At 40.5% G+C, this 26,504-nt stretch overlaps 1 protein-coding gene across 31 annotated transcripts in view; it reads left to right on the top strand.

The window, feature by feature from the left end:
- The first annotated feature begins 2,854 nt into the window (after positions 1-2,854).
- The window catches only part of LOC123774433 (phosphatidylinositol 3,4,5-trisphosphate 3-phosphatase and dual-specificity protein phosphatase PTEN), an 82,493-nt gene continuing 58,843 nt past the window's right edge, over positions 2,855-26,504 (top strand). For 12 of the 31 annotated variants that reach the window (XR_011223437.1, XR_011223436.1, XM_045768759.2 and 9 more), the window contains exons 1-8: positions 2,858-3,033; positions 8,210-8,339; positions 8,976-9,156; positions 12,095-12,202; positions 12,351-12,486; positions 15,318-15,490; positions 18,052-18,185; positions 18,749-19,030. Coding sequence is in view for 22 of the 31 variants with exons in the window: in XM_045768759.2 (XP_045624715.1) it covers positions 2,871-3,033; positions 8,210-8,339; positions 8,976-9,156; positions 12,095-12,202; positions 12,351-12,486; positions 15,318-15,490; positions 18,052-18,185; positions 18,749-19,030 (1,307 nt within the window). In the remaining 9 variants the exon portion in view is untranslated. Of the gene's footprint in view, positions 3,034-8,209; positions 8,340-8,975; positions 9,157-12,094; positions 12,203-12,350; positions 12,487-15,317; positions 15,491-18,051; positions 18,186-18,748; positions 19,031-26,504 lie in introns of all 31 variants that reach the window. The other 19 variants (XR_011223431.1, XR_011223433.1, XR_011223430.1 and 16 more) reach the window with 6 other exon arrangements.

Genomic DNA, 26,504 nt, shown 5'->3' with positions numbered 1-26,504 from the left:
TATAGATTAGCTTAGAATAGTCAGGAGGATTAAGCGGTCAGAGAATAAGCATGAAAGATTAAAGAAAAAGCCTCACTGAACACACCCAATAATCTAACATTACTAATGCTAACACTGTTATGTACAAACTTGACCCATTTTTAAGTTACAATATTGCACAACCGTTTAAGAAAAAACTCTGATAGGGAGGGTTACAATGTCTCATTATAATCATATATTGTGTGTGTTCAGTGAGGCTTTTTCTTTAATCTTTCATACTTATTCTCTGACCGCTTAATCCTTCTGACTATTCTAAGCTAATCTATACCTGTTTTTGGGTAATTCTTTCCCTGGGGATAGGGATTTACTCATATATATATATATATATATATATATATATATATATATATATATATATATATATATATATATATATATATATATATATAATATATATATAGATATATAATATATATAGATAGATAGATAGATAGATAGATATAGCGGAAAGGGTTACAGAGGCACATAATGGGCTCAGGGACTGAACCCCACAATTCATTTAGCTAAGCAAGTTACAATCTTGATGAGCTAGTTACAAAATTCAATATAAGTCGTCACATCAACAATGGGTTCGAGATCCACCACAAGTACAGTTTCTAAATTAACCAACTGACATATGTGGAGAGCTAGTGTCACAATTGATATGTTTGTCCTGCACACCGCCCCCCATCCAGTGGGCAGCGGTGGATAGGTTACACCGCTCCCCATCCAGTGGGCAGCGGTGGATAGGTTACACAGCCCCCCATCCAGTGGGCAGCGGTGGATAGGTTACACAGCCCCCCATCCAGTGGGCAGCGGTGGATAGGTTACACAGCCCCCCATCCAGTGGGCAGCGGTGGATAGGTTACACCGCCCCCCATCCAGTGGGCAGCGGTGGATAGGTTACACAGCTCCCCATCCAGTGGGCAGCGGTGGATAGGTTACACAGCCCCCCATCCAGTGGGCAGCGGTGGATAGGTTACACCGCCCCCCATCCAGTGGGCAGCGGTGGATAGGTTACACAGCCCCCCATCCAGTGGGCAGCGGTGGATAGGTTACACCGCCCCCCATCCAGTGGACAGCGGTGGATAGGTTACACAGCCCTCCATCCAGTAGGCAGCGGTGGATAGGTTACACAGCTCCCCATCCAGTGGGCAGCGGTGGATAGGTTACACAGCTCCCCATCCAGTGGGCAGCGGTGGATAGGTTACACAGCCCCCCATCCAGTGGGCAGCGGTGGATAGGTTACACAGCCCCCCCATCCAGTGGGCAGCGGTGGATAGGTTACACAGCCTCCCATCCAGTGGGCAGCGGTGGATAGTTTACAATCACTCAATTACTACTTACAGTTAGCAAATTGGGGCAAAGTAGAATGAAACAGCTTTGATAGGGAGTCTTTCAAACCACGCAGACTTTCATTTTGCTTTGCTCTGATGAAGGCGAATTAAACCGAAAACATATCTACATTAGTAACCGTGTATGGAAAACAATCCAACCCAGCCTAGAGAACATAAAAAACATCATCACCAAAAAACTCTCACATCTCAACAAAGCCTACCTACACCAGAGAATAGCTGAAGGTTCGCCATCTGCAACATGGTATCTTCAGGCAACCAAATTAGAAAGGTTAAATATCCCAAAAGGAATCCACAGGGAAATAGCAGTTAGGCTATATAGACTACGTCTAGGTTACAGATGCAACTGGGAGATTGGTGAACCCCGAGAGAGAGAGTGCATCTTCTGCCAAACTGTCACAGAAAAGCCATTACTTCACTATCTTCTGGAATGTGAAGCAACCAATGACCTTAGAAGAGCTTTAAGAGTTCCTGAATCATGCAGGGGCCACCCTGAAGCCATCAACACAGCCACTCTCCTGGTCAACAAAGGTGTCCAGCAGCTGGACACCTTCATAAAGACTGTGAAGCAGTATCCTCCCCCGCGATAACAGCTTGATGGTTAAATGCAACCTCAGAATACTGAGAAAAAAAAAATTGTACCACTTACGGGCTATTCAGTCATATATCTACGTTAATTTTAACTCCAATAAAAAAAATTGACCTCATACATAATGAAATGGGTAGCTTTATCATTTCATAAGAAAAAAATTAGAGAAAATATATTAATTCAGGAAAACTTGGCTTATTAGGCAAATCGGGCCTTGCATAGTAGGCCGAGAAGTGCATTCTGGCTACTAGGTACGACATATATATATATATATATATATATATATATTATAAAGTATATTTATATAATAAATTGTTCTAATATATTATTGGAATAAATTACCTAACACACAAGGAACTGTCTAGACTTGAAATTATACAAAACGACATATATACTTGCTATATAGCGGGTCTCAAGTATAAATTGCAAATACTAACAATCTATACAAGTGAAGAAATTATAGATTACTATATTATTTACCTGAATTTACCTGTGGGAGATGTCTATTCATGCCTGTGACTAATACTAGTCGTCTCAATGAGGACAGAAAGCCAGTGGCTTGTCAAAGATCCTGATGATATTTCCCAGCTGTATTTTAAAACAGGAGAGTTTTATATTTATTTATTTATTTATTTATTTATATATATACAAGAAGGTACATTGTGTTTGTGAGAATACACTGGATAGTACAGTATTTACATTCTTGTAAAGCCACTAGTACGCACAGCGTTTCGGGCAGGTCAATATATAGCAGATATAGAGAGATATAGAGAGATATAGAGAGATATAGAAGGATTAGGGGAGTGAGGGATGGAGAATAGATCCAGTATAAACTGGCTGCAGTACGACATTTGGGGGGAGGAGAGTGAGTGACGCTGCCGGGGAAATCTCCCTGCGCGTGGGGGAAAATGTTAAGACTGGTGTTGTGTTGGTTGTGTTGTGGCCGCCGCGGTGCTCCTCCCACCCAACATTCTCTCTCAAATGACGCCACAATGAGCAAGGGCATACGGAACTTGGTGTCCAAACGAAAGCGCAGGTTCAAAGAAGATGGCTACGACCTGGATCTCAGCTGTATCCTTTAGTGCAGAGGCTAGACAAGGGGCGTTCTACTTTTGGGATTTTACTCTATGCAACATCACAGCTTCCCCCTCTGACCTATTAAATCCGCAATTGCAGGCGGCTGCTTAGATCTCTAGTGTTACTGGCAGTGTTTTGCAGTGTGGTGGTGAGCAGTGTTATGTAGTGATGGAAAAAGGTGTGGAGTAATGTGGTAAATGGTGGAAAAATGTTTTTTTTTGGCCTTGAGAGACGGCTGGCCCCGAGTAGTGGTGGAGAGTCGGAGGCTGGCACCTGTAGGCCTATTTCTAGGCCTACTGGCTCATTTCTGGTGTGCTGGCAGCTTGTACTCGACTCTGCAGGTGGTAAATTTGCCGGCAAAGGCTTGACTGCAGTGTGACAGTGGTGGTTCATGGTTATTCACGTATTGTTCAAACCTCACATATCCTATTCACTGCTAATGTGCATTTCTAAACCAAAAAACAATTCACACATTACATTGCCTATAGGCCTAACAGTTTCACATGCACACATATACTTAAATCTGTTGTACACATCGCATTTAACTATACTTGACCTACATATTACATACTGGGAATATGGTTTACAATTCTTATGTGAATTTATTTATTCACAATTTTTTATTGTGTATTAATGTTTATAAATGCTCTTAGTACCCATATATACTATTTTTTATATCTCGCACACACACCTGACCAAAGAGCTAGAGCTCAACCCCCCGCAAGCACAACTAGGTGAGTACATGCACATTACACAAACTTAATATCTCTTGCATGACACACACAAATCACAAATAACGTGTTGCATCAAATGAACAAATAAATCGAACCCTGGTTTGTGTCTCTGAGAGGCTGCAGGATCCAGTACGTTCAGTAGAACTTCGGTTTCAACTTTTTTTTTACCATGTTGTAGCTCAGTCGATTAAGGCAGCGTCTGGGATGCTCTCGGACGCAGGTTCGAATCCTCGTCACGGCCCTTGTGGATTTGTCCATCACTTGCATGCATTACATAAACTACATATCCCATGAGTTACATTTAAATTATTAATAGCCACATTTCTCATAAATTTACAGTAAGTTCATCTGCAGTGTAATCATGCTTCCTAAAACCTAAACACCACAAAATAAGAGACGAGACATTTGTAGTTTACCTGAGAGCCACTAACACTAGTGGCCTCGTCAAAGACAGGAAGATGGCGGCTTGTCGAACGTCCCTGATGGACGATACTTGTAGGATACGTTAGGTTTGGTCTCCATTTTTCACACTTAAATGAAAGCTTATTTAAACAAATTAAAAGGTACGAAGTGTAGATTTATCATATTGACGAGTAGAGATGACACAGTGAACACTATGAATATCAAAAGCCAACATCTTTTTAAATCTTCCAACAAGTTGCGGCCAGCCTTACTCATCACATTATCACCATAACTTTGCATTATTCTCATCAATTGCTATTCCAACCACTTCATGCAGGTCGGCGTTCAATCCCCGACCATCCAAGTGATTGGGCACCATTCCTTTCCCCGCGTCCCATCCCAAAACTTTTTCCTGGCCCCTTCCCAGTGCTATATAGTCGTAATACTTTGGCGCTTTCCCCCTGATAACTTCCTCCCTCATCAATTGCTAAAATACAGCACTCCCAGATAACATAATTCTCACCTTTACCCATACACCCTATAGCTTAATCTTCGAGTCATATTCCACTGAACACATCACACCCATAGTGTTCCTTGCTGCAATACCTAAACAGATTCCTATAATATGCCACACACACACATTCCCCATAAATCATTATAATGGACCCCACCCACAGATATCTATAATATGCCTAACCCACAAATATCTATAATGCACCCTACCCACAAATATCTATAATGCATCCTGCCCACAAATATATTTAAAATACACTCTACCTACAAATATCTATAATACACCCTACCTACAAATATCTATAATACACCCTACCCACAAATATCTATAATGCATCCTACCCACAAATATCTATAATGCATCCTACCCACAAATATATTTAAAATACACTACCTACAAATATCTATAATACACCCTACTCACAAATATCTATAATACACCCTACCCACAAATATCTATAATACACCCTACCCACAAACATCTATGATACACCCTACCCACAAATATCTATAATACACCCTACCCACAAATATCTATAATACACCCTACCCACAAATATCTATAATGCATCCTACCCACAAACATCTATAATACACCCTACCCACAAACATCTATAATTTACCTTACCCACAAATATCTATAATACACTCTACCCACAAATATCTGTAATTCACCTTACCCACAAATATCTATAATACACTCTACCCACAAATATCTGTAATTCACCTTACCCACAAATATCTATAATACACTCTACCCACAAATATCTGTAATTCACCTTACCTACAAATATCTATAATTCACCCTACACAAATATCTATAATTCACCCTACACAAATATCTATAATACACCCCACAGATAGCTATAATACGCCCTACCCACAAATATCTATAATATGCCCTACCCACAAATATTTATAATTCATCCTACCCACAAATATCCATAATACATCCTACCCACGAATATCTATAATGCACCATTTCCACGAATATCTATAATGCACCATTCCCACGAATGTCTAGTACTCCCGACCCACAACTAGCTGTTAATAAATTAATTATATACCACTCACATAAATCAGTTACCTGGGTTTTAGACGTTACCAATGGCCCAGACGTACACATTACCAATGGCCCAGATGTACAGTAATGAATTAGGCCTAAGATTGTACCTGTTAGGCTTAGGATTACTCCTTTAGACCTAGGACATGTTTGATTAATGGCTAGGTTGTTCATAAAGTGTCTGGTACACCCATTATAATCCCAGAGTACAAAAACTAAATTTTCCGGTGAACTGCACCGGAATTGTGGTTGTGAATTGCTTGTGGGACAGAAATGGTTGGGTGCACTTCCTATCACCTAATGCACCTGTTCACCTGCAGTAAATAGGAGATAGTCAGCTCGTTATGGGATTGTACAGGTATTCTGGGGAAAGTCAGTAGTTCAACCTTGATATAAGCCTAACATGTATATATACATTGGCTGCCTGTCCCTCAATACACTGAATTATTATTATTAAATTATTTTGGACATTTTATCCACATTAACTATACTGTACTGTAGTTAATATAATTTGTGTAGGATAAGCTGTTTGACAAAAATCTCTCTTTCATTGGAATGGGCTTTTCACTAAAAATTACCTAATAATAGTTTTTAATATTCATCCTGACACCTAGCTTTCAGAACAGGAGTTTGGGTCACGTGCCTGCTGCCGTCTGGCAGCAAGATAAAAAAAAAATTCTTCACCCGATCTAAATTTGTCAGGAATAACTTTACCCTGTTCAGAACCCATCCGCTAACCCATCCTCCCCTACCTCACCCACATCCTGTCCACCAATGTCCCATTCCACCACAGTGTCCACAGATTCTTTTTCCTCTGTGTCTTAATATGTACATGTAAAATGGGATCTAGGCAGGTAGGCCCTTTTGTATTTTGTATTATTTTTATTTTGGTTAGGTAGGGAGTACTAGATATTTGTGGGTACGGTGTACAGTACAGTACAGTACAGTATTACTGTATAGATATATATTCGTGGGTAGGATGTATTATGGATATTTGTGGGTAGTGTGTATTATAGATATTTGTGGGTAGGGTGAATTCCAGATATTTGTGGGTAGGGCATATTATAGATATTTGTGGGTAGGGTGAATTCCAGATATTTGTGGGTAGGGCATATTATAGATATTTGCGGGTAGGGCATATTATAGATATATGTGGGTAGGGTGTATTATAGATATTTTTTTCTAATTTAATTTTTATTTGAGATGTGCTTGGCATTGGGACCTGGAATACCTGCCTTTGGGGTAAGTGTGGTAGGTGGCAATTATGAAAATAGGTAATTTACCTATGGGCCACATTATCCACAGACCTGCCACAGGACGGGTCGCAGGCAGCTTGTTAAAGGTTCCTCCATTTGTCCTGATGATTTCATCAGGCTGGATTTTGAATTGCAGCAATATTTTGGCATTTACAGCTTCAGCGGGTAGGCAGTTCCATGGGTTTATAATCCTATGGGTGTAAAAGAATATCCCAGTTTCTGTCCTAGATTGTGGCTTGTTGATCTTGAAACGGCTGCTCTTTGTTTTACCTGAGTTTACCTGAGAGCCACTAACACTAGTGGCCTTGACGAGGACAGGAAGCTGGTGGCTTGTCAAAGGTCCCCCCATTTGCCTTGATGATCCTTTCCAGCTGTACAGTACTGTACTTTAAAAGTTAAGAGAGTTTTGGCATTTTCGGCTTCGGCAAGTAGGCAGTTCCATGGGTTATTAACCTTGTGGGTGAAAAAGCATTGCCTGTTCTCAGTCCTACATTGTGGCTTGTTGAGCTTGAAACTGTTATTCCTTGTCTGTGTTACATCTGACATTTTGAAGAAATTTTCCGGATCGACATTCTCCAATTTGTTCGGTATTTTAAAAGTTTCAATGAGATCCGTCCTGTCATGCCTAAACCATGTTTGTATTGCATCTAACCATTTCAAAGAAATGATCTGGATCAATATCCTCCAAATTGTTCGGTATTTTAAGAGTTTCAATGCGATCAGCCCTGTCTTGTCTGGTTTGCGGTGTTGTTAGCCCTAATCCTGGTACGAGAGTCGACTTAGTTCTGGATTTATTATTGTTGCTAGGTGTTGAACTTTCTCCAAAGCAGATTTGTCCTGAAGATGAGGTCTCCTTGTTTGGATACAATAATTCAAATTGGGGCACACCAGAGATTTATAATAATACTAATATTAATAGTTTACTTAGGTAAAAGTACATACAAACAGAATGAGATAGTTGAATAACTACCTTCTTTTCCTTCAAGTCGAAGTTTCATTTGAGTATTCTTAGGGTTTTGTTGCCTTTGTTTTACTCTTGTAGGCTTTATTGCATGTACCTCTGGTATTTTAAAAGGTTTGATAATCATAGAGAGTTTGTGTATTTCATATATTAATTGTGTTGAAATGCAATCAATAAAATAGGCGTTTGCTAAAGTTTTGTCTCCAGACCCGTAGTTGTAAGCCTTAACCCAGGTACCCAGATATCACAGATCGTCTTATCGCCATGGGCTTCCCTGCTCAGAAGTTGGAGGGTGTCTACAGAAACCATATTGATGACGTATGCCGCTTCCTAGAAGACAGACACAAGGACCATTATAGAATATATAATTTGTAAGTAGACAGTTTATAAACTTGATATACAATACACTTGTCAGTAAGCATCTCGTCTAGTAGTGTCTCGGCACGTGTATGTTTTAGTTTATTGAGGACACAACCTGTGGACAAATAGCAGAAAGGTTAGTTACTTGTAGCATGAAGAGGTGATTACTGTACTAAATTAGATGGAAATCTATTCAGTGAATAGAAAAGAATGCAGGTAAAAGGGTGGAAAAGCAAGATAGGAATTGGTAGAGTCCCAGAAGAATTGGTGCTAGAACACTTGCTGTTCCTAGTACTGTAGTATATACAGTACATAAATGATGCAGTTGCAGTTAAGCAATACTTTTGTATTTCAAGGAATATTACACATTTGTTGGTGGGTAGGATGCATGATTTTGGTCCAACAGAATAAATATTGTATTACCATGTACAGAATCATATATTTTATCCTACAAAACCACTTGAACATTGCTTTCAATAAATATACAATGAAATATACAGTTCTACGTATTTCTTTTCCCACTGAATATCCTTGTAAAATCAGTGTGTCATATACCTGGTAGATACAGTAACATTTTAAACTTATATTGAGAAGTTGAGTACTGTATACAGTACATGTTTTGGTCTGCAGTGTTGTTTATTTTTCAGGTGCTCTGAGAGAAATCGATCGTACGACGTAGCAAGATTCCATAACCGCGTTAGAACGTTCCCATTTGCTGACCACAATCCTCCTCCTCTGATTGATATCGAGCCACTATGCAAAGATATGGCAGATTGGCTCAATGAAGATCAGAAAAATGTGGCAGTTGTGCACTGTAAGGCTGGAAAGGTACGTTATATGGGATTAAGGCACGTCTGGGATCCTCTCGGATGTAGGTTCGAACCCTGGTCACGGCCCTTGTGGATTTGTTTACGTTACATGGGTTGAAGAGAACACATCACAATACCGTGGCTGAAAATAAACGACCCAACCCACGGGCATGAGATGAAAGTGATGCTGTGTTGGTCTGTCCTGGACCCGTCTGTCCTGGACCCATATCAATTTATGACACGAATCTCGTGACTTGCGGACCAAAACTGCGTCACTTGCATTTCTTTTTGTTTGCTTGGGTCGAGTTCTTTACTATGGTTTCAGCGTGTACATTTTAAGGTTGATTACAATATCCTGCTTGGCATGTAGTGTGTGGAGGTTTGTAGGTAGATTAAGATGCAAATGTGTTGAAAGAAGTTCTGAAAGGCTTTACTTAATGAAGCAGAGAGAATTGTTGATAACGTACTCTTTTAAAGGACAAGAACCTTGAAGAGAAACATTGAGAGAGGCATTACCTTGGCACAATATGCAAATACTGTACTGTACGTGCTAAGGCCAAGGTGGTCTTGATAATACATTCACGAGCCATCTTGTTCTGTAACAAGTATTTGCATAGACGATAAAAATAGGCAATCGAAAATATTATTTAATTGTCAAGGGATTTTCAGCTATACAAAAGATTGTAAAAGGCCAATTGAGAATTGAGAAGATGAAATAAGTTGTACTTGTTTAATAATGTCTAGAACATACGGAAGGTATCAACACCCATAGTCCCTGATGGCTTGAGAGGATTGACTGGGCACCAATCCATAACCATTTGCCTCTTGTTTACCAGAGAGTAATTAGATACCTGGTTGTTAACTAATTGGCATGTCATGTTCACAGGAAAAACTAACATGGAAAGGCTTACAATGAGCTATGGGAAGGTAGAAAGAAAGTAGAAAGTAGAAAGTGTTTGGTAGGTGGGAGGTAGAACCTGCCAAACACACAACGAAACTACAACGTTGCCACAAGGTTCAAACAAGTTTTAACACCTAACAAGTTGTAACAAATTTCTAGTACATCATTAAAAAGTTATAACAAGATGTAGCAACTTTATTACAAGTTGTTACAAGTGGAAAATAGGGGACAGGTGTGTGATGTAGTGTGGCTTATGGTGTGTGTGTGTGTAATTACCTAAGTGTAGTTACAGGATGAGAGCTATGCTCGTGGTGTCCCGTCTTCCCAGCAAAGTGTGTGTGTGTGTGTGTGTGTGTGTGTGTGTGTTTGCAGGGAAGGTTCACATGAGTGTTAGTGCATATTTGTATGCGGTGTGTTTGTGTAAACACACCTCTGTATATATATACATGCATGTGCAGATGGGTGTATTAGATTAATTGTTGAGAAATGTCTATTGATGGTGTTGAGTGCCAAGATTTGTCACTAAAATTTAACCTTTCTATTGCAATTCACACTTGTTCACTAGCCATTATACTACATTATATTTTCTGTGGGGAGCCCCGTTGGCTCCCTGAAGCTATCCGAACTGATATGTGCTATATTAGTTTGGGGTCATCAGTCACAGGAGTTCTTATACCTACTGGGAACCATGAGCCAGAACCGGGTCCCCTCAGAGAGGCGCAGGGAGCAGTGGCCTATGAATACTTTACATTCAAAGTACAGTACAGTACTGTATGTTATAATTGCTATCGACCAGGAAGGACCCCAGAAAGGTAGGTGAATCAAAACACACCACCGTCTGGTTAACCTGTGCAATCTACATCGCAAAAGATCGAAATAACTCTCCTAGAAAGAAACCAGACAAGCAAACCTTCATGCGACTAGCACTTCCAATCATTAGTACTACCCCTTCGCCCCTGTAGAGGGGAAGGGGGAGCCAGCAGCCCACCACTCCTGTTCTTGAACTGATGTGCTGGTGGACAGTTCAGTCACCTCTGGCCTCAAGTTCGTGTTCTGGATTTTTGCCCTGTGTTCCAGCTGTGTGTTGGTGTGGTGGCTGCCAGATGTCTTAGTGTACAGAAGCAGCATGCGCCTATCTTGAGGTTATCTTGAGATGATTTTGGGGCTTAGTGTCCCTGTGGCCCGGTCCTTGATCAGGCCTCCACCCTCAGGAAGCTGCCCGTAGCAGCTGTCTAACTCCCAGCTACCTATTTACTGCTAGGTAACAGGGGCATCAGGGTGAAAGAAACATTTTGCCCATTTGTCTCCGCCTCCACCGGGGATCAAACCCGGAACCTCAGGACTATGAATCCGAAACGCTGTCCACCCAGCTGTCAGGCGCCTAGGGTGACCTTCCCTAGGCTCCGTGAGTACTGCCCTTGTGTGTCAGGGTTATCTTCCCCGGGGCATTCGGGAATCGCTACCCATTTGAGGACTACATCATTTGTTGTTGTCTTTGCCATTGGGGTACGTCAGGGGGTCTAGGGCTTTCCGTTTTGCCCTGGGTAAGGGAGCACTAATGAGCAGACGTGCTAGTTGCATGAAGGTTTGCTTGTTTGCTTTCTAGGGGAGTTATTTTGATCTTTTGGGATGTAGCTTGCACAGGTTAACCAGACAGTGATCTCTTGCCTACCTTTCTGGGTCCTTGATGATCGATGGCAATTATGACATACAGTACAGTATTGTACTTTAAATGTAAAGTGTTCATAGGCCATTGCTCCCTGCACCTCTTAGGTGACCAGGTTCTGGCTTGTGGTCCCTGGTAGGCATAAGAACCCCTGGGACTGATGATCGCAAAATAATATAGCACATATTCGTCCAGATAGCTTCAGTGAGCCTCCGGGGCTCATCCAGATAGCTTCGGGGAGCCTCCAGGGCTCACCCAGAAAATGGCATTTCATTACATTAAATGCTTTTTTCTTTTTTTTTTTGTTACATTTGAACTAGTTTTGATGTTAATTTTGTGTTTATGCTGATGACTCGGCATGTTAAGTTTTTATTCCCTAAATTTCCTTAGGGCCGAACAGGCGTCATGATATGCTGCTACCTACTTCACTGCCGATTCAAGATTTTAGCACAAGATGCATTGGACTTTTATGGAGATAAGAGAACTTTTGATAGAAAAGTAAGTGTTTGTTGTTTTGAAACCCCAGAATCCTGTAAAAAATGTTTGCACGGCTTCTTGTTATACAATGTGAATCTGTCATTACAGTACTGTATAATCATACTGAACTTTACATACTTCTTAAAAGTACAATTATATTTTCTTGCAGGGAGTAACTATACCCAGCCAAAGAAGATATGTGGAGTACTATGCCAAACTAGTCACCTCAAACTTTAATTATAATCCACCTTATGTACGTCTCAGGGAAGCCAGAATGACTGCCCCACTATCCAGTGTAAATTCAGGTCAGTTGTTTTAAGTGGACGGTACAGTCATTTATATATTATATACACCTGGGGCCAGATTCACGAAGCAGTTACGCAAGTACTTACGAACGTGTACATCTTTCCTCAATATTTGACGGCTTTGGTTACATTTATTAAGCAATTTACAAGCATGAAAACATCCCAATCAACAGTTGTTATTGTTATAAACAGACTCCTGGTGCTTCAGAGCTCATTAACTATTTAATAATTGTAAACAAAGCCGCCAAAGATTGAGAAAAGATGTACAGGTTCGTAAGTACTTGCGTAACTGCTTTGTGAATCTGGCCCCTGGAGTATATGTGCAGTGAGTTGAGGGGGTTATTCTACTCCCCATTTATCCATTTTTACCCGGTTGGTACCATATTTCTCGTAGGAACGTGTCTCATTTTATCTTTAACATCTCTTTTTGCACTGCAGTATTTCTTATGTTTGCTGGGAGGGTATTAAATATCCTTGGGCCTCTGATGTTTATACAGTATTCTCTGATTCTGTCTATGGTACCTCTACTATTCACTGGGTATATTGTTTCACCAATAAAATATAAAAAATTTCACCAATTTATATCATCTCTTTCCAATAATATTAAACAAATTTAACCCTTGCACTGTACACCTGTTTTTAGTAAAAATTTCATGGTGCCGTTGTGAAGGACATATTTTTGTTTTTATAAATGTTCAGCTAATGTCAAAATGTTTCCAAACTCGACCATTTTCATTTCTAATCACAAAGAGTAATAGAAACATTAAAAAACATTAAAATATGGCCTAATTAAAAAAAAAATTCACAACACCTCAGAGAGTCTTTAGGCGCTCTGCTCAGTTGAGTCGTTAAAGGATGCAGTTATTGCCAAGGCAAGCATTAAACCTTACGAGGACCTTGAGTACGACATATATTTCACTAGGTTCAAATGTCTTACGGAATGTCTTACGGGGATCCAATAAAAGATCCTTTTTTTTTATTTGTTGGGATGTTTGTGTATAAAAAAATATCTGTTCAAGCCCTGGAAGACATTCTGACCTTGGGACTATTGTACAGCCTCTCGGAGAAGTATTTAGAAATAAACCGTGGTCGACACTTTATCCATGTGGAACAAATTCATGGTGGACCAGTTCATCTTTTTGAAGTAGCACACCTGTCACCATTTGGGCACTTTGCTTGCATTCATTCAAACATTTAGTATTTTTTATCTGTTATATTATACAGTGGTACCTTGGTGTATGACTGCTTTAGAGTCTGATTTTTGTTGGTACTAGTATACGACGTCAAATTCATCGTAAAATTTAAATTGGTGTGCGACGTTTTACTTGGAATATGGCACCTGTTGATACGCGTATGGGTTGAACAAGCGCATGGTGTGCGACGTTTTACTTGGAATATGGCACTTGTTGATACGTGTATGGGTCGAACAAGCGCATGGTGTGCGACGTTTTACTTGGAATATGGCACCTGTTGATACGTGTATGGGTCGAACAAGCGCATGGTGTGCGACGTTTTACTTGGAATATGGCACCTGTTGATACGCGTATGGGTCGAACAAGCGCATGGTGTGCGACGTTTTACTTGGAATATGGCACTTGTTGATACGTGTATGGGTCGAACAAGCGCATGGTGTTGGGGGCGTGGGTCGAAGCACACTCAGTTATTTACCAGTGTGTCCCGTAGAGTGGTGACCGCGACCGCACTTGAATTCTTTGTAAAGAATGTCATTGTTTTTCTACTTTTTTGGTTTCTGAACCTAAAAGTTCTTATTACTGTATATATCATGCCGTGGGTACCAAGAAAGTCAGTGGTGAATTTCAACCAAAGAAAATAGTTGTAAGGATGACAATAGAGGAAAAATAAGAGATCATTCATAGTGAATGAATATGATGTCTCACTACAGACAAGTGTTAAAACATAGAGAAAAACAAGTATCTTTAGAGAGATTCTTAGTAAGACAAGCAAGCAGTCAGCCACAACCAGATCCTAGTGGTATGCCTGCAAATCGTAGGGGAGAGAGTACCCCAGACAAGTCATCACTGCCTGATGTTATAAATGGAAAGGAGACTCTCCCTCCAAACACAAACATCTCTCCTTCTCCCAGACAAGTCATCACTGCCTGATGTTATAAATGGAAAGGAGACTCTCCCTCCAAACACAAACATCTCTCCTTCTCCCAGACAAGTCATCACTGCCTGATGTTATAAATGGAAAGGAGACTCTCCCTCCAAACACAAACATTTCTCCTTCTCCCAGACAAGTCATCACTGCCTGATGTTATAAATGGAAAGGAGACTCTCCCTCCAAACACAAACATCTCTCCTTCTCCCAGACAAGTCATCACTGCCTGATGTTATAAATGGAAAGGAGACTCTCCCTCCAAACACAAACATCTCTCCTTCTCCCAGACAAGTCATCACTGCCTGATGTTATAAATGGAAAGGAGACTCTCCCTACAAACACAAACATCTCTCCTTCTCCTCCCCACTTCCTCACTCTCTTCCACATGCTAGTAAGAGTCCTCAATAAAGGTAAGATATACATACCGTACTGTGGTACAAAAGAGGAGTGGTATTTGGTATAAAGTGTATTTTTAAGTTATATTTTTGGGTGTGGGAACGGATTAATCCCATTTACATTATTTCTTATGGGAAAATTTGTTTTGATTTATGATTTTTTTTGGTACCACCAAAACGAAGGTATCACTTAATTTGATCATAGCTTTTTATATAATACCAATGTGTAATGTAACATATGTGTAATGTAGGTTTACATATATTACATTTTATGTATTGTAGCAAGTTTTGATTGTTACTTTTTGTAATTTTCAGAGGTGTATCTGGTAATAAGCTCCCATAGTAACAAAAAAGGATATAGCTCACAGCAGTGTGATGTGCGGAAAGGCAAGGAATCGATATATCTGCCCGTAAAGGATGAGGTAGCCAGACCTATTTCGGGCGATATCAAAATTGAGCTAAAACGAACTAACTTTGTTAGACGAACGGTTGGTAATTTTGTAATTGTCCGTCATTTATTATTAAGTGTGCTGTTTTTAAGTGAAATGATTACTCCACTTTTTATATAAGGTAAACTTAACATTTATATTTTATCTGCCTTTTTTTTTCTTTCCTATGTACTATATTCCCTTCTTGGTGCTTGTTGCATATTTCTCTTCTAATATACCTAATTAAGTAGGTAAGTTTGTCACCAGTATAGTAAAAAAAAATGTAGTCTCTTGAATTTTGGAGAAACTTTTAGATAATTTTTAATTTGTTGTTCTGTTCAGGACAGTTTGTTTTCACCTTGTAGTAGTCTTTCTACAAGACTTCATAAGACTCCTCAATTTATTATTAAATATTTCTTGAAAAAGCTATATGGATGTTGCTAAAAAGTGTAACTACTAAGGAGGCCTGGTCGAGGACCGGGTCGCGGGGATGCTAAGCCCCGAAACCATCTCGAGTAACCATGTAGCACTAATATGTCTGGATGTAAAATAACAATACTTCAGGAAAGTGGGAAACTTTTACCATTTCCATGGTTATTCTTCCATTGGTGGCCAATGTCACCGAGTCTGCTATCTCATGAAAGCTTGATTGCCTTGGTTGATACCTGGTTGATGGGGTTCTGGGAGGTCTTCTACTGCCCAAGTCCGGCCCGAGGCCAGGCTTGACTTGCGAGAGTTTGGTCCACCAAGCTGTTGCTTGGAGCGGCCCGCAGGCCCACATATACCTGGTTGATGGGGTTCTGGGAGTTCTTCTACTGCCCAAGTCCGGCCCGAGGCCAGGCTTGACTTGCGAGAGTTTGGTCCACCAGGCTGTTGCTTGGAGCGGCCCGCAGGCCCACATACCCACCACAGCCCGGTTTTGGTGGGTCTAGGCCTTAGTTGATATTCAAAATTAAAATGTACAATTCTTCAAACTAAAAGTGGTTGATGGTCTGTACATACTTGATACAAACTGATGAAGACAATTGGTATATATTAGACGATTAACCCTTCAGCCGTAACAAATGGCAGTTAATGTCACACAGTAGGTAGGGGTTATGATGCAGATAACGTAAATTGAGAGTCCCGGTAATACAGTCGGGTTCGTTCTCGACGCACAATCGCAAATTCCGGGTTCAAATCCTGGGTGGGACAGAAATAGTTTGGCACAGTTCCTTTCATCTAATGCCGCTGTTCACCTAGCAGTAAGTAGGTACTCAGGAGTTAGTCAGCTTATTGTGGGGGGGGGGTGCATCCTGGGCGGGGTCAGTAATTGGACTCTGGGAGGACGGGGGAACTTGATATAAGTCTAAGGGAGCCGGTCGGCCGAGCTGACAGCACACTGGACTTGTGATCCTGTGGTCCCGGGTTCGATCCCGGGCACCGGCGAGAAACAATGGGCAGTTTCTTTCACCCTATGCCCCTGTTACCTAGCAGTAAAATAGGTACCTGGGTGTTAGTCAGCTGTCACGGGCTGCTTCCTGGGGGTGGAGGCCTGGTCGATGACCGAGCCGCAGGGACACTAAAGCCCTGAAATCATCTCAAGATAACCTCAAGATAACTAACATGTACGTATACACTCTGGCTTCCCTTCCCCCAACACAATGAATTATTATTATTATAAATCTGTTTGCAAATCTAGGTTAAGTAAACACTAATCAGCTGATGCATGGTTGTTGCTGCTGGTCAATTGAGGTGTCTGGCAGCCTGTTGCCCTTCAGGAAATTGTTTCCTGCTCCTCCTCCTCAGTACTCATAAAGCCATGATTGGGAGTACATGTCCATTGAGCTTGGGTCATAAGACATGTGATTCCTGATGTGTTCACAGCAACAATGACATTTCAAGTTTATTGAATGATATCAACGTGCATTCAGATGTTAGAGTTGACAGTAGGTTCTCCCAACCTTGAAGGTGTAGAAATAGGGGATGATGCAGACAAAGGAGTCTGATTACAGCATATTTAGTGGAGATAAAAGTGAGGGTGGGCACTTGCAGCTCAACGTCTAAGTGATTAGACGTTGAGATATAAGTCTAGTCCCAATCGCACACTCAGACCTTGACGAAGCACTCAGGAGAGTGTGAAAGACTTGGTCTGAATTCCTTACATAAATTTCACAAATACACAAGTGTGTTTTTTTTCTTAAATAAGGATTAATGTAAAAATTTTCTTGGCTGGGGGTTATTTAGTATTTTTCCTCATAGTGGTAGTGTTTTATGGGCTGTCGAATCTACTAGTCTACTTCCTCCCTTGAAATGTTGAGTCTACTTTTCTACTGTTTCCCTTGAACTCTCGTCTACTTGTCTACTTCCTCCCTTGACCTCTCTTTGTGGGCTGTGTGTGGGAAAACCTTTGACCAACCTAGATGGTTAGTGGGCTAAAATATTTAGATTGAAGAGACCAGGCCACATTAATGTGGCCGATAACAATTTGACAAAAGATTCCGGATGGACCGAAATGCTTTCAGTTTCCCGTCTCACTCTGTATGTGTGGGTTGGGTTATTAACACATTGATTTTTTACTGGATGACTAAATTTATTTGCTTTAAGTGTTAAAGTGTTTTTAATGTTGCTAAATGTTTCAGGACAAATTATTTAGTGCCTGGCTAAATACGCACTTTATATTTGAGGAAGGCAAAAAATTAACAAATGGATGTGAAATTACTGCATCTGACCAAAATAATCACAATACCTGCAACACTCAAAATATTAGACAAAGGTAAGTGCTTAATTGTACCAAGTAATCTCTCTCTATCTCGACCACCTATTAATATGGCTCGTCATCATCTTGCTACGATGCAGAGTAATTGCTAAATTTGATCGGTATCTATTTAGTCAACAGAAGTGATTAACTTGTCTTTCTTGTCATCAAATATGTTCAAAGCATGTAATAGGTATTATTGGGCAGTGATATTTGCTACATATGCAAAGAAGTGAGTTTGCCTTTAATAATACAGCATATGTCAATTTTTACACTTTTACATGACCATTAGAATTATTAATGAAATTTTTTATTTCACTTTTAATCTTAACTGTTTAATAAATTAAAATATTAGAGTAGCTCAACATGTGCAGAAGACCTTGAATGATATGGTTATATATAATATACAGGTTGTAAAATTACTGTATGTACTTAAATTACATATAGATACATACTATATAACAATATTTATATAAATTGTTTCATAGGATTATTTCTTGTACTTTTGTGTAAAATATGAACACAATTAGTGTTGAATGTTAAATACAAGAAGGTTAGCAAGTCTCTATTGGTCTGTGCAGAAGTAATAGTTTCCGTGTGGCCGAACATAACTGCTTTAGGCACAAGAGACGGGAGTCAGCTGAAGCGAGGGTGCTTCCCGCTGGCCTCGGTGGGGACAGGCAAGACTCTCGCAAGTCTGAGAGGCACATGCGTGAGCGGGCAGAGAGCAAGAGCCTTCCCACTGGGCATCTCACCAACTTAACAGAGGATGACTGGCTTCCCCCTGGGGCTGATCTCAGTCCCTTTTCACGTCCCCGCCATCATAACCGCCACCGACGCCGACACCATACCCAGCATCTCCCGTAAGGATGCTGACTTCCTAGTGTGGTGTTTTTTTTAACTGAATCCCTAATGTTTGAAGAGCACGCACACACTTGGTTGCTCTCACAGTTTTCATAAAATAATTTTATCCTTATTCCCTTTATATTTCTAAGAAAAGTATGCTTGACAACTCCCCTTTGATTTATCACTGCAAGTTTCGAGTAATGATGGTTGAAATTTGCTCTTAAAATTCAGATTTAAAATACTCTAGGAATCCCTTCTTTATACCTCAGTACTGAAGTAGCGGCAAGTTCACAAGCTGGAAATGGAGACATTAATACACATCAGGACTTTTAGATACGGAAATATGTTTAAACGTTATTTGGCAGTAGTTTTAATTTGTGTGAAATACTAATATGGTAGAATTTGTAGGCAAATAGAGAAAGCAGTGGTACGGAACTTCATTGCCAATAAGTAGAAATGGTAGTATGATTATGTAAACTCTCATGCACTATGTTATCATTCATTATCTGTAGACAAGCAGGTCCTGTTTAGTGTATTAATTCTAAATATAATGTGACAGTAAGTACAGTAGCTTGTAAATTATATAGATCATAATTGCCACAATATGAAATATTGATATTGTTCTGTAGTGTCAAGAAAAGTGTAACATGACACATGGGCTCTCCATATCACGCACTTTGCACGCACCTACATACACAGAATTCAGGCGAAGAGTCACAATAACGTGGCTAAAGTATGTTGACCCAGACCACACACTAGAAGGTGAAGGGACGGCGACGTTTCGGTCCGTCCTGGACCATTCTCAAGTCGATTCACCTTCTAGTGTGTGGTCTGATCAACATACACAGAATTATTCAGAATTATATGAGCATGTTTGCTGATGATACTGCAATGCTAGAGAAGAAAAGAAACTTGGACAATTGACATGCCCGTGAAGGAGGACTGGACAAAATGCGTATACTGTTCAGTATGGAGGAACGCTCGACAAATGGAATTGAATTTGAATAAATGCAACGGTATGGAATGTGGAATAGAAGAAAATAGGTCACACAGATAACATACAAATTATGCGAAAAAGCTTTAAAGAATTCTGATAAAGAACGAGATCTAGGGGTGTTTCTAGATAGAAACATGTCACCTGAGGACCACGTACAGAACGTCGTATCTGAAGCACGTAACACACTTTCCAATTTCAGAATGGCTTTTAAATACATGGATGGTGAAATACTAAAGAAATTGTTTATAACTTTAGTGATACCAAAGTTGGAATATGCAATGGTTGCATGATTCCTATATCTTAAGAAACACATCAACAAACTGGAAAAGGTGCAAATTCATGCAAATAAATGGCTTCCAGAACTGAAAGATAAGAGCTATGAGGGGAAATTAGAGGCATTGCATATGTGAAAGATAGAAGAAAGAGGCATTGTGATCACTATGTACAAAATAATAATGGAAATCAACAAAATTGATAAAGAAGAATTCTTGAGACCTGGGGCCAGATTCACGAAGCAGTTACGCAAGTGCTTATGAACCTGAACACCTTTTCTCAATCTTTGGCAGCGTTGTTTACAATTATTAAACAGTTCATGGGATTCGAAGCACCAGGAGGCTGTTTATAACAATAACAACAGTTGATTGGGAAGTTTTCATGTTTGTAAACTGTTTAATAAATGTAACCAAAGCCGTCAAAGATTGAGAAAAGATGTACACGTTCTTAAGTATTTGCGTAACTGCTTCGTGAATCTGGCCCCAGGTAGTCAAACAGGTAGACGGGTAACTGTAAGCCTTGTTACCAAGCATAAGAAATTTGAATAAGAAATCATTGAAGCCCTTGTATACTACATACGTCCTGCCAATCACACGACGAAACTACGACGTTGCTACAACGTTTGAACCAGTTTTAACACCTAACAAGTTGTAACAACCAATATAACAAGTTGTAACAATGTTCTAATACGTCATAAACACGTTATAAGAAGATGTAACAACTTTATTACAAGTTGTAACAAGCGGAAAATAGGGAGAGTTACGTTGTGTGTTTGCAGGGATCAGACCAATTTTCAAACTGCAACATTAGTATGGAGTCCTTGCTGTGTTATATAAAAAGTGCAGCTGAATTAAAGTCCGAAGGTTTGCATCCAGAATTAGTTCCAGCATTTAGAGGTCTGTGTAATGAAAAGACTAAGGTGACAATCTTATCGTCAAGGACAGGAAGGCTGTACTTAGGTTTCAAGGTACCCTTAAGCACACTCCTGACCATTCCCAGAATGCAACCCAAAACAATTGCCTAGTTCAGCATCAAATCACTGGAAGATGGTAAGGGAGCCGGTCGGCCGAGCGGACATCACGCTGGACTTGTGATCCTGTGGTCCTGGGTTCGATCCTGTGGTCCTGGGTTCGATCCCAGGCGCCGGCGAGAAACAATGGGCAGAGTTTCTTTCAGCCTATGCCCCTGTTACCTAGCAGTAAAATAGGTACCTGGGTGTTAGTCAGCTGTCACGGGCTGCTTCCTGGGGGTGGAGGCCTGGTCGAGGACCGGGCCGCAGGGACACTAAAGCCCCGAAATCATCTCAAGATAACCTCAAGGGGAGACATGATTACATCTTAAAAGATCCTCAGTTGATAGGACAGACAAGGATAGACTTTTTGGAATGGAGGTACACAAAGAAGGTACCCAAATGAAGAGCAGAGACTTGAAAAATATTGCTATTGTCAAAGTAGTGACACAAATGGAATGCACTGAAAAGCATAGTGGTGAGGACAGACTCCATACTCAGCTTCAGGTGTAGCGGTGACAGAGCCCAGTAGGCTCGTGAACCTGTACATTAGCTGGTTGAAGGTTAAAAGCTGGGATAAAGGAGCTGAAGTGCAACTACCTCAAGCACAATCAGAAAAGTACAATTTTCAATTTGGTGAATTACATACACCCCTTATAAACCTTCCAGTAAATATATATCCTTATGCCCACACCTACCTTCACTTATATATTTAGAAACATGCATAAGAGTATGCACTTGTACACTTCTTGCACATATACACATAGATTTAAGCATTAATAAAAGGGGGCTCCTGACAGGGTTGAGAACAAGAGGTCTAATGTCGATCATGGCTATTTCAGTGAACATGTTATGGCAGTTTTGTAAATATATAATAAGATAATTAATATGTTGTATATAAATTGATTTATTGAGACATTTACATTTATATGGCAGCGGAATTTGTGGTAGCTTTGCAGTTTGTGTTGTGATCGAGGATGTTCAATTATTACATCAGTAATAATTTAGCTATTTTTTAATTTCTACGAAGCTGGAGCACTCATTTTCGTCCTGAAGCAAAGTCCTGTTTTAACCCTGGGCGAAACCCAACACAACTAGGCAACTGTCTGCTTATTTCTTGTTGTCATGGGGGTCTTTGTAAATGCTCCCAGTAAGTAACGTTGGAGAAAGGAAGACAGAAAATTACTCAGTCTACCCCCAAGGTGAATGCCAGAGGGAACTTCAGATTTCAAAACCCCCTCTGAGTAATACTTGCCCTACTAATAGCTAGCTGGCTTGCCTTGTTTCTGGAGAGTTTGCCTTACATTTAGCCTAGATACCACTCATCAACTGAAGGACACTCAATTGAGTTATAGATACATAAAGAAACTCTCATGCCCCGTATGAGTGGTCGGCAAGTGGAATACATTGGAGGAAGCGATTATCGAATCCAATTCTATTCACTACCTTCAGAAATTTATTTTAGAAAATTTTACTATCGAGCGGTATAATGCACTTGGTATAAACGGCTAGGAGCCGGGGCATAGAGATCTCACTCCTTCATAGTCATAGATAAGAACCCTTGACACAGTGCCTTGTCAAATCCTTCCCGGCACCGGCGAGAAACAAAAAGTGGGATAGTTTCTTTTACCCTGATGCACTTGTTACCTAGCAGTAAATAGGTACCTGGGAGTTAGACAGCGGTTACGGGCTGCTTCCTGGGGTATGTATGTGTGTGTGGAAAAAAATAGTAGTTAGTAACAGTTAATTGAAAGTTGAGAGGTGGGCCAAAAGAGCAGAACTCAACCCCTGCAAGCACAACTAGGTGAATACATGCTTGCATCTGATGAGACCTCTTTCAGGTATGCAAACTTTGACTGGATTATTTGTTTAAGTTTTAAGCCAGCTGACCAGTAAAAAAAGGTTTTCATGAATGCTTCCATGGTAGAACAGAGGGGGTATGATCACCACAAATAAAGTACTGAAAAGAATAGATAAAGTGATCAAAGACAGTGTTACGATGCTTTTTATGCATCAATGGAGTGATCAAAATCTGTTAAGTGGGACTATATAAGAGGATGGATTGAATAGAAAGCATTACGGGCTATTCATGCCCGTGCCACCTCTTGGGTGGCTTAATCTTTATCAATCAATAGAAAGCTCCTTTCTGAGCTGATCACTCGGTTGCTTCAGTTCCCTCTTTAAGTTTGTCCCAATGTTTACATGGCTGTTTGGGTTTCATCTGGCTATATATGTGATGTGAGCTTGCGAGCTGCTTCCTCCAACCCTGTTCACGTGTGTGGTATGGCCACCTAGAAGCCCACTTAGTATGGCCCATACCCACTGGTAGTGGGCATGCGAGGTTCACCTAACACTTAGCACAGCCACCTAGCACTTAGCAAGTGTGGCAGTCCTTGAGAGGTTAGTTAAAAGGGTGTTTGAGTTAATTTGAACGTTCATTGTGGCAATCATTCTGCACTGGATTAAGTTATCTTTAGTTTCTTCCTTTCCTCACTGGCAGGAGAGTTTTGACAAAGAAAACCCCACCCCTTGGCCAACTCCTAAATTGATGCCAGGATGGGAAGTAAATGCCAACATTTGCCTGGCTGTATCTGGTCATATCCATGGATAGAGCAGGAATTTACTTCAGGCAGCAACTTGGTAGCAGCTCAGAAAAGAGCTTTTCATTTTAATCAAAGCACTTACATTTCTTGATTCCCCATTCTCCCCTCAAAGATATACTTAATTTTTTGCGTAATCCTTCATTTTTTTTTTTTTTTATAAGTGCAAGTAGCCATTCTTTGCTCACTGCATGTTGATTCTGCCAGAGTTTACAATGCTTAAACTTAATGTTGAGAGCAGCTTTCTTATGAGGGACCCGTTGGTAGCTCCCTGGAGCTAGCCACTTGCAGGGAGTCACAAAGGGACCCATATAAAGAAAAAAGTTGTTTCAGTACATTCAACATTGGATTATTTGTGTTTGTGGTTCATCACCCTCAGTGTAAGTAATGTAGCATTTATTAAATGTGCTTTCCTCCATTGTTCTTGGTGTAATACTTCATCATTCCCATGTCTGTTTATCATATTTTCCGGTGTACATGATGCATTGCTGTAGCATTAAGTTTCAGCTGGATGTCGTAAGCTAAAATCCAGTCAGTTTAAAAATCACATTTAATAAATGTATGAAAAAACATGCTAAACAAAACTTCCACAACAAAACTCCCGCAAAAGAGCGTCTTGAGCAAAGGTGCATCTTTTATGCCAGAAAATATGGTATATTATTGCAGAAATTTCATTACACGTTTGATTGTCCAGTACCATTAAAAGAATGTCAGTGTTCTTAACGCTGACTATGGCTGATTCCGAGTCACGTTGAGTAGTTATTATAGACATTTCAAGTACGTTGTTAACACAGGCATACTTGTAACGGTATCACCTCCTAGAGTTTTGAGGGTGTTGCACTGATTGAACGGAGGGTAATTTGTATTTTGGAACTGGTCTGATTATATATATTACATTTTAATAACATTCTTGTGCAGATCAAATTATCATGTCATATTCTAATGGAAAAATTCCTCCTTGACTTTTCAACGTTCGTCTTTATTTTATTGTTATTAATTGCAAATTGGCATACTGTATATTCATATTTTGTTCTGCTTCTATCTTTCTATCAGTTGACTAATTTACACTATTGGGCAAGTTTTCATGAAACTTTTATCATGTTGAGTTTTAGATTTAGGAAAAGTTATATTTTTGATCAGTTAAACCAGTGTTAGATGGCAACATAGAGCAATTGAAAATATAGTTTCCCCATTGTGTAGAGTACAAGAAGCCCCCTCCATTGTGTAGAGTACAAGAAGCCCCCCCCATTGTGTAGAGTACAAGAAGCCCCCCCCATTGTGTAGAGTACAAGAAGCCCCCCCCCCCATTGTGTAGAGTACAAGAAGCCCCCCCCATTGTGTAGAGTACAAGAAGCCCCCCCCATTGTGTAGAGTACAAGAAGCCCCCCCCCCATTGTGTAGAGTACAAGAAGCCCCCCCCCATTGTGTAGAGTACAAGAAGCCCCCCCCCCCATTGTGTAGAGTACAAGAAGCCCCCCATTGTGTAGAGTACAAGAAGCCCCCTCCATTGTGTAGAGTACAAGAAGTCCCCTCCCTATTGTGTAGAGTACAAGAAGTCCCCCCCATTGTGTAGAGTACAAGAAGCCCCCTCCATTGTGTAGAGTACAAGAAGCCCCCTCCATTGTGTAGAGTACAAGAAGCCCCCCCATTGTGTACATTGTGTAGAGTACAAGAAGCCCCCCCCCCACCATTGTGTAGAGTACAAGAAGCCCCCCCCCCCATTGTGTAGAGTACAGGAAGCCCCCCAGTGTAGAGTACAAGAAGCCCCCCATTGTGTAGAGTACAAGAAGCCCATTATTGAGGTCTGTCCTCCGCCCCCCCATCGGCCAGCTCCTGATCGTTCCCAGGATTCAACCCCCACAACAGCGGCCGAACTCCCGGGTACTTATTGACTACTACATGAACAGAGGCATCAGTTGTAAGGAAATGTGGCCAGGAATCAAATTCAGGGCGATTTGGTTGTAAGCTTACTGCACAGATTATTGTGCTTCACATCACCGTTTCTGATTCGTGTGAATGTACGACATGCATCCCTCTTCTCAATTTCCGGGTTTTATTTTTCTTAAATTTGTATACTTATGGTGGCATTTATTGGTTAACTCCTGTCAGGTTTTCACCAATTAAAATTACTTGTTTATTTGTTATAATTATGGATGGACTCCCGTGTGATCCTCGAGCTTAAGTCCTACCTTGAGGTGCTTCCGGGGCTTAGCGTCCCCGCGGCCCGGTCGTCGACCAGGCCTCCTGGATACAGCCTTAACGTAAATCCAGTTCCCGAAACCAATTTCCGTCACTGATATGGTCCTCTCAAATGGATGGAAATGTGATGTGTGTAAATAGTCCATGTACAGAGGGTTTTTGATCTTACTATATAACATGAGTGTTTTGACTTCGTGATGCATAAGACATTCAGTTTATTTACATTTCTGATTAATTTGGGTTTTTAGTTTTCATCCGTCTCCTTGTCCCGGTGCCATACATAGTTTGTAAGGGAAGATATTGAAGCCATACGATGGGATCAAGCCTACATCCCAGAACTCGGGCACATACTGACTGGTTCATAGATATAGTATATATATGTATCAGGTTCTTGGGATTTCATTTTGTACATT

Source organism: Procambarus clarkii, chromosome 61, assembly GCF_040958095.1.
Source record: "Procambarus clarkii isolate CNS0578487 chromosome 61, FALCON_Pclarkii_2.0, whole genome shotgun sequence".
Classification (NCBI taxonomy): domain Eukaryota; kingdom Metazoa; phylum Arthropoda; class Malacostraca; order Decapoda; family Cambaridae; genus Procambarus; species Procambarus clarkii.
The sequence above is the reverse complement of the archived record's forward strand: the minus strand, read 5'-3'. Positions and strand labels throughout refer to the sequence as shown.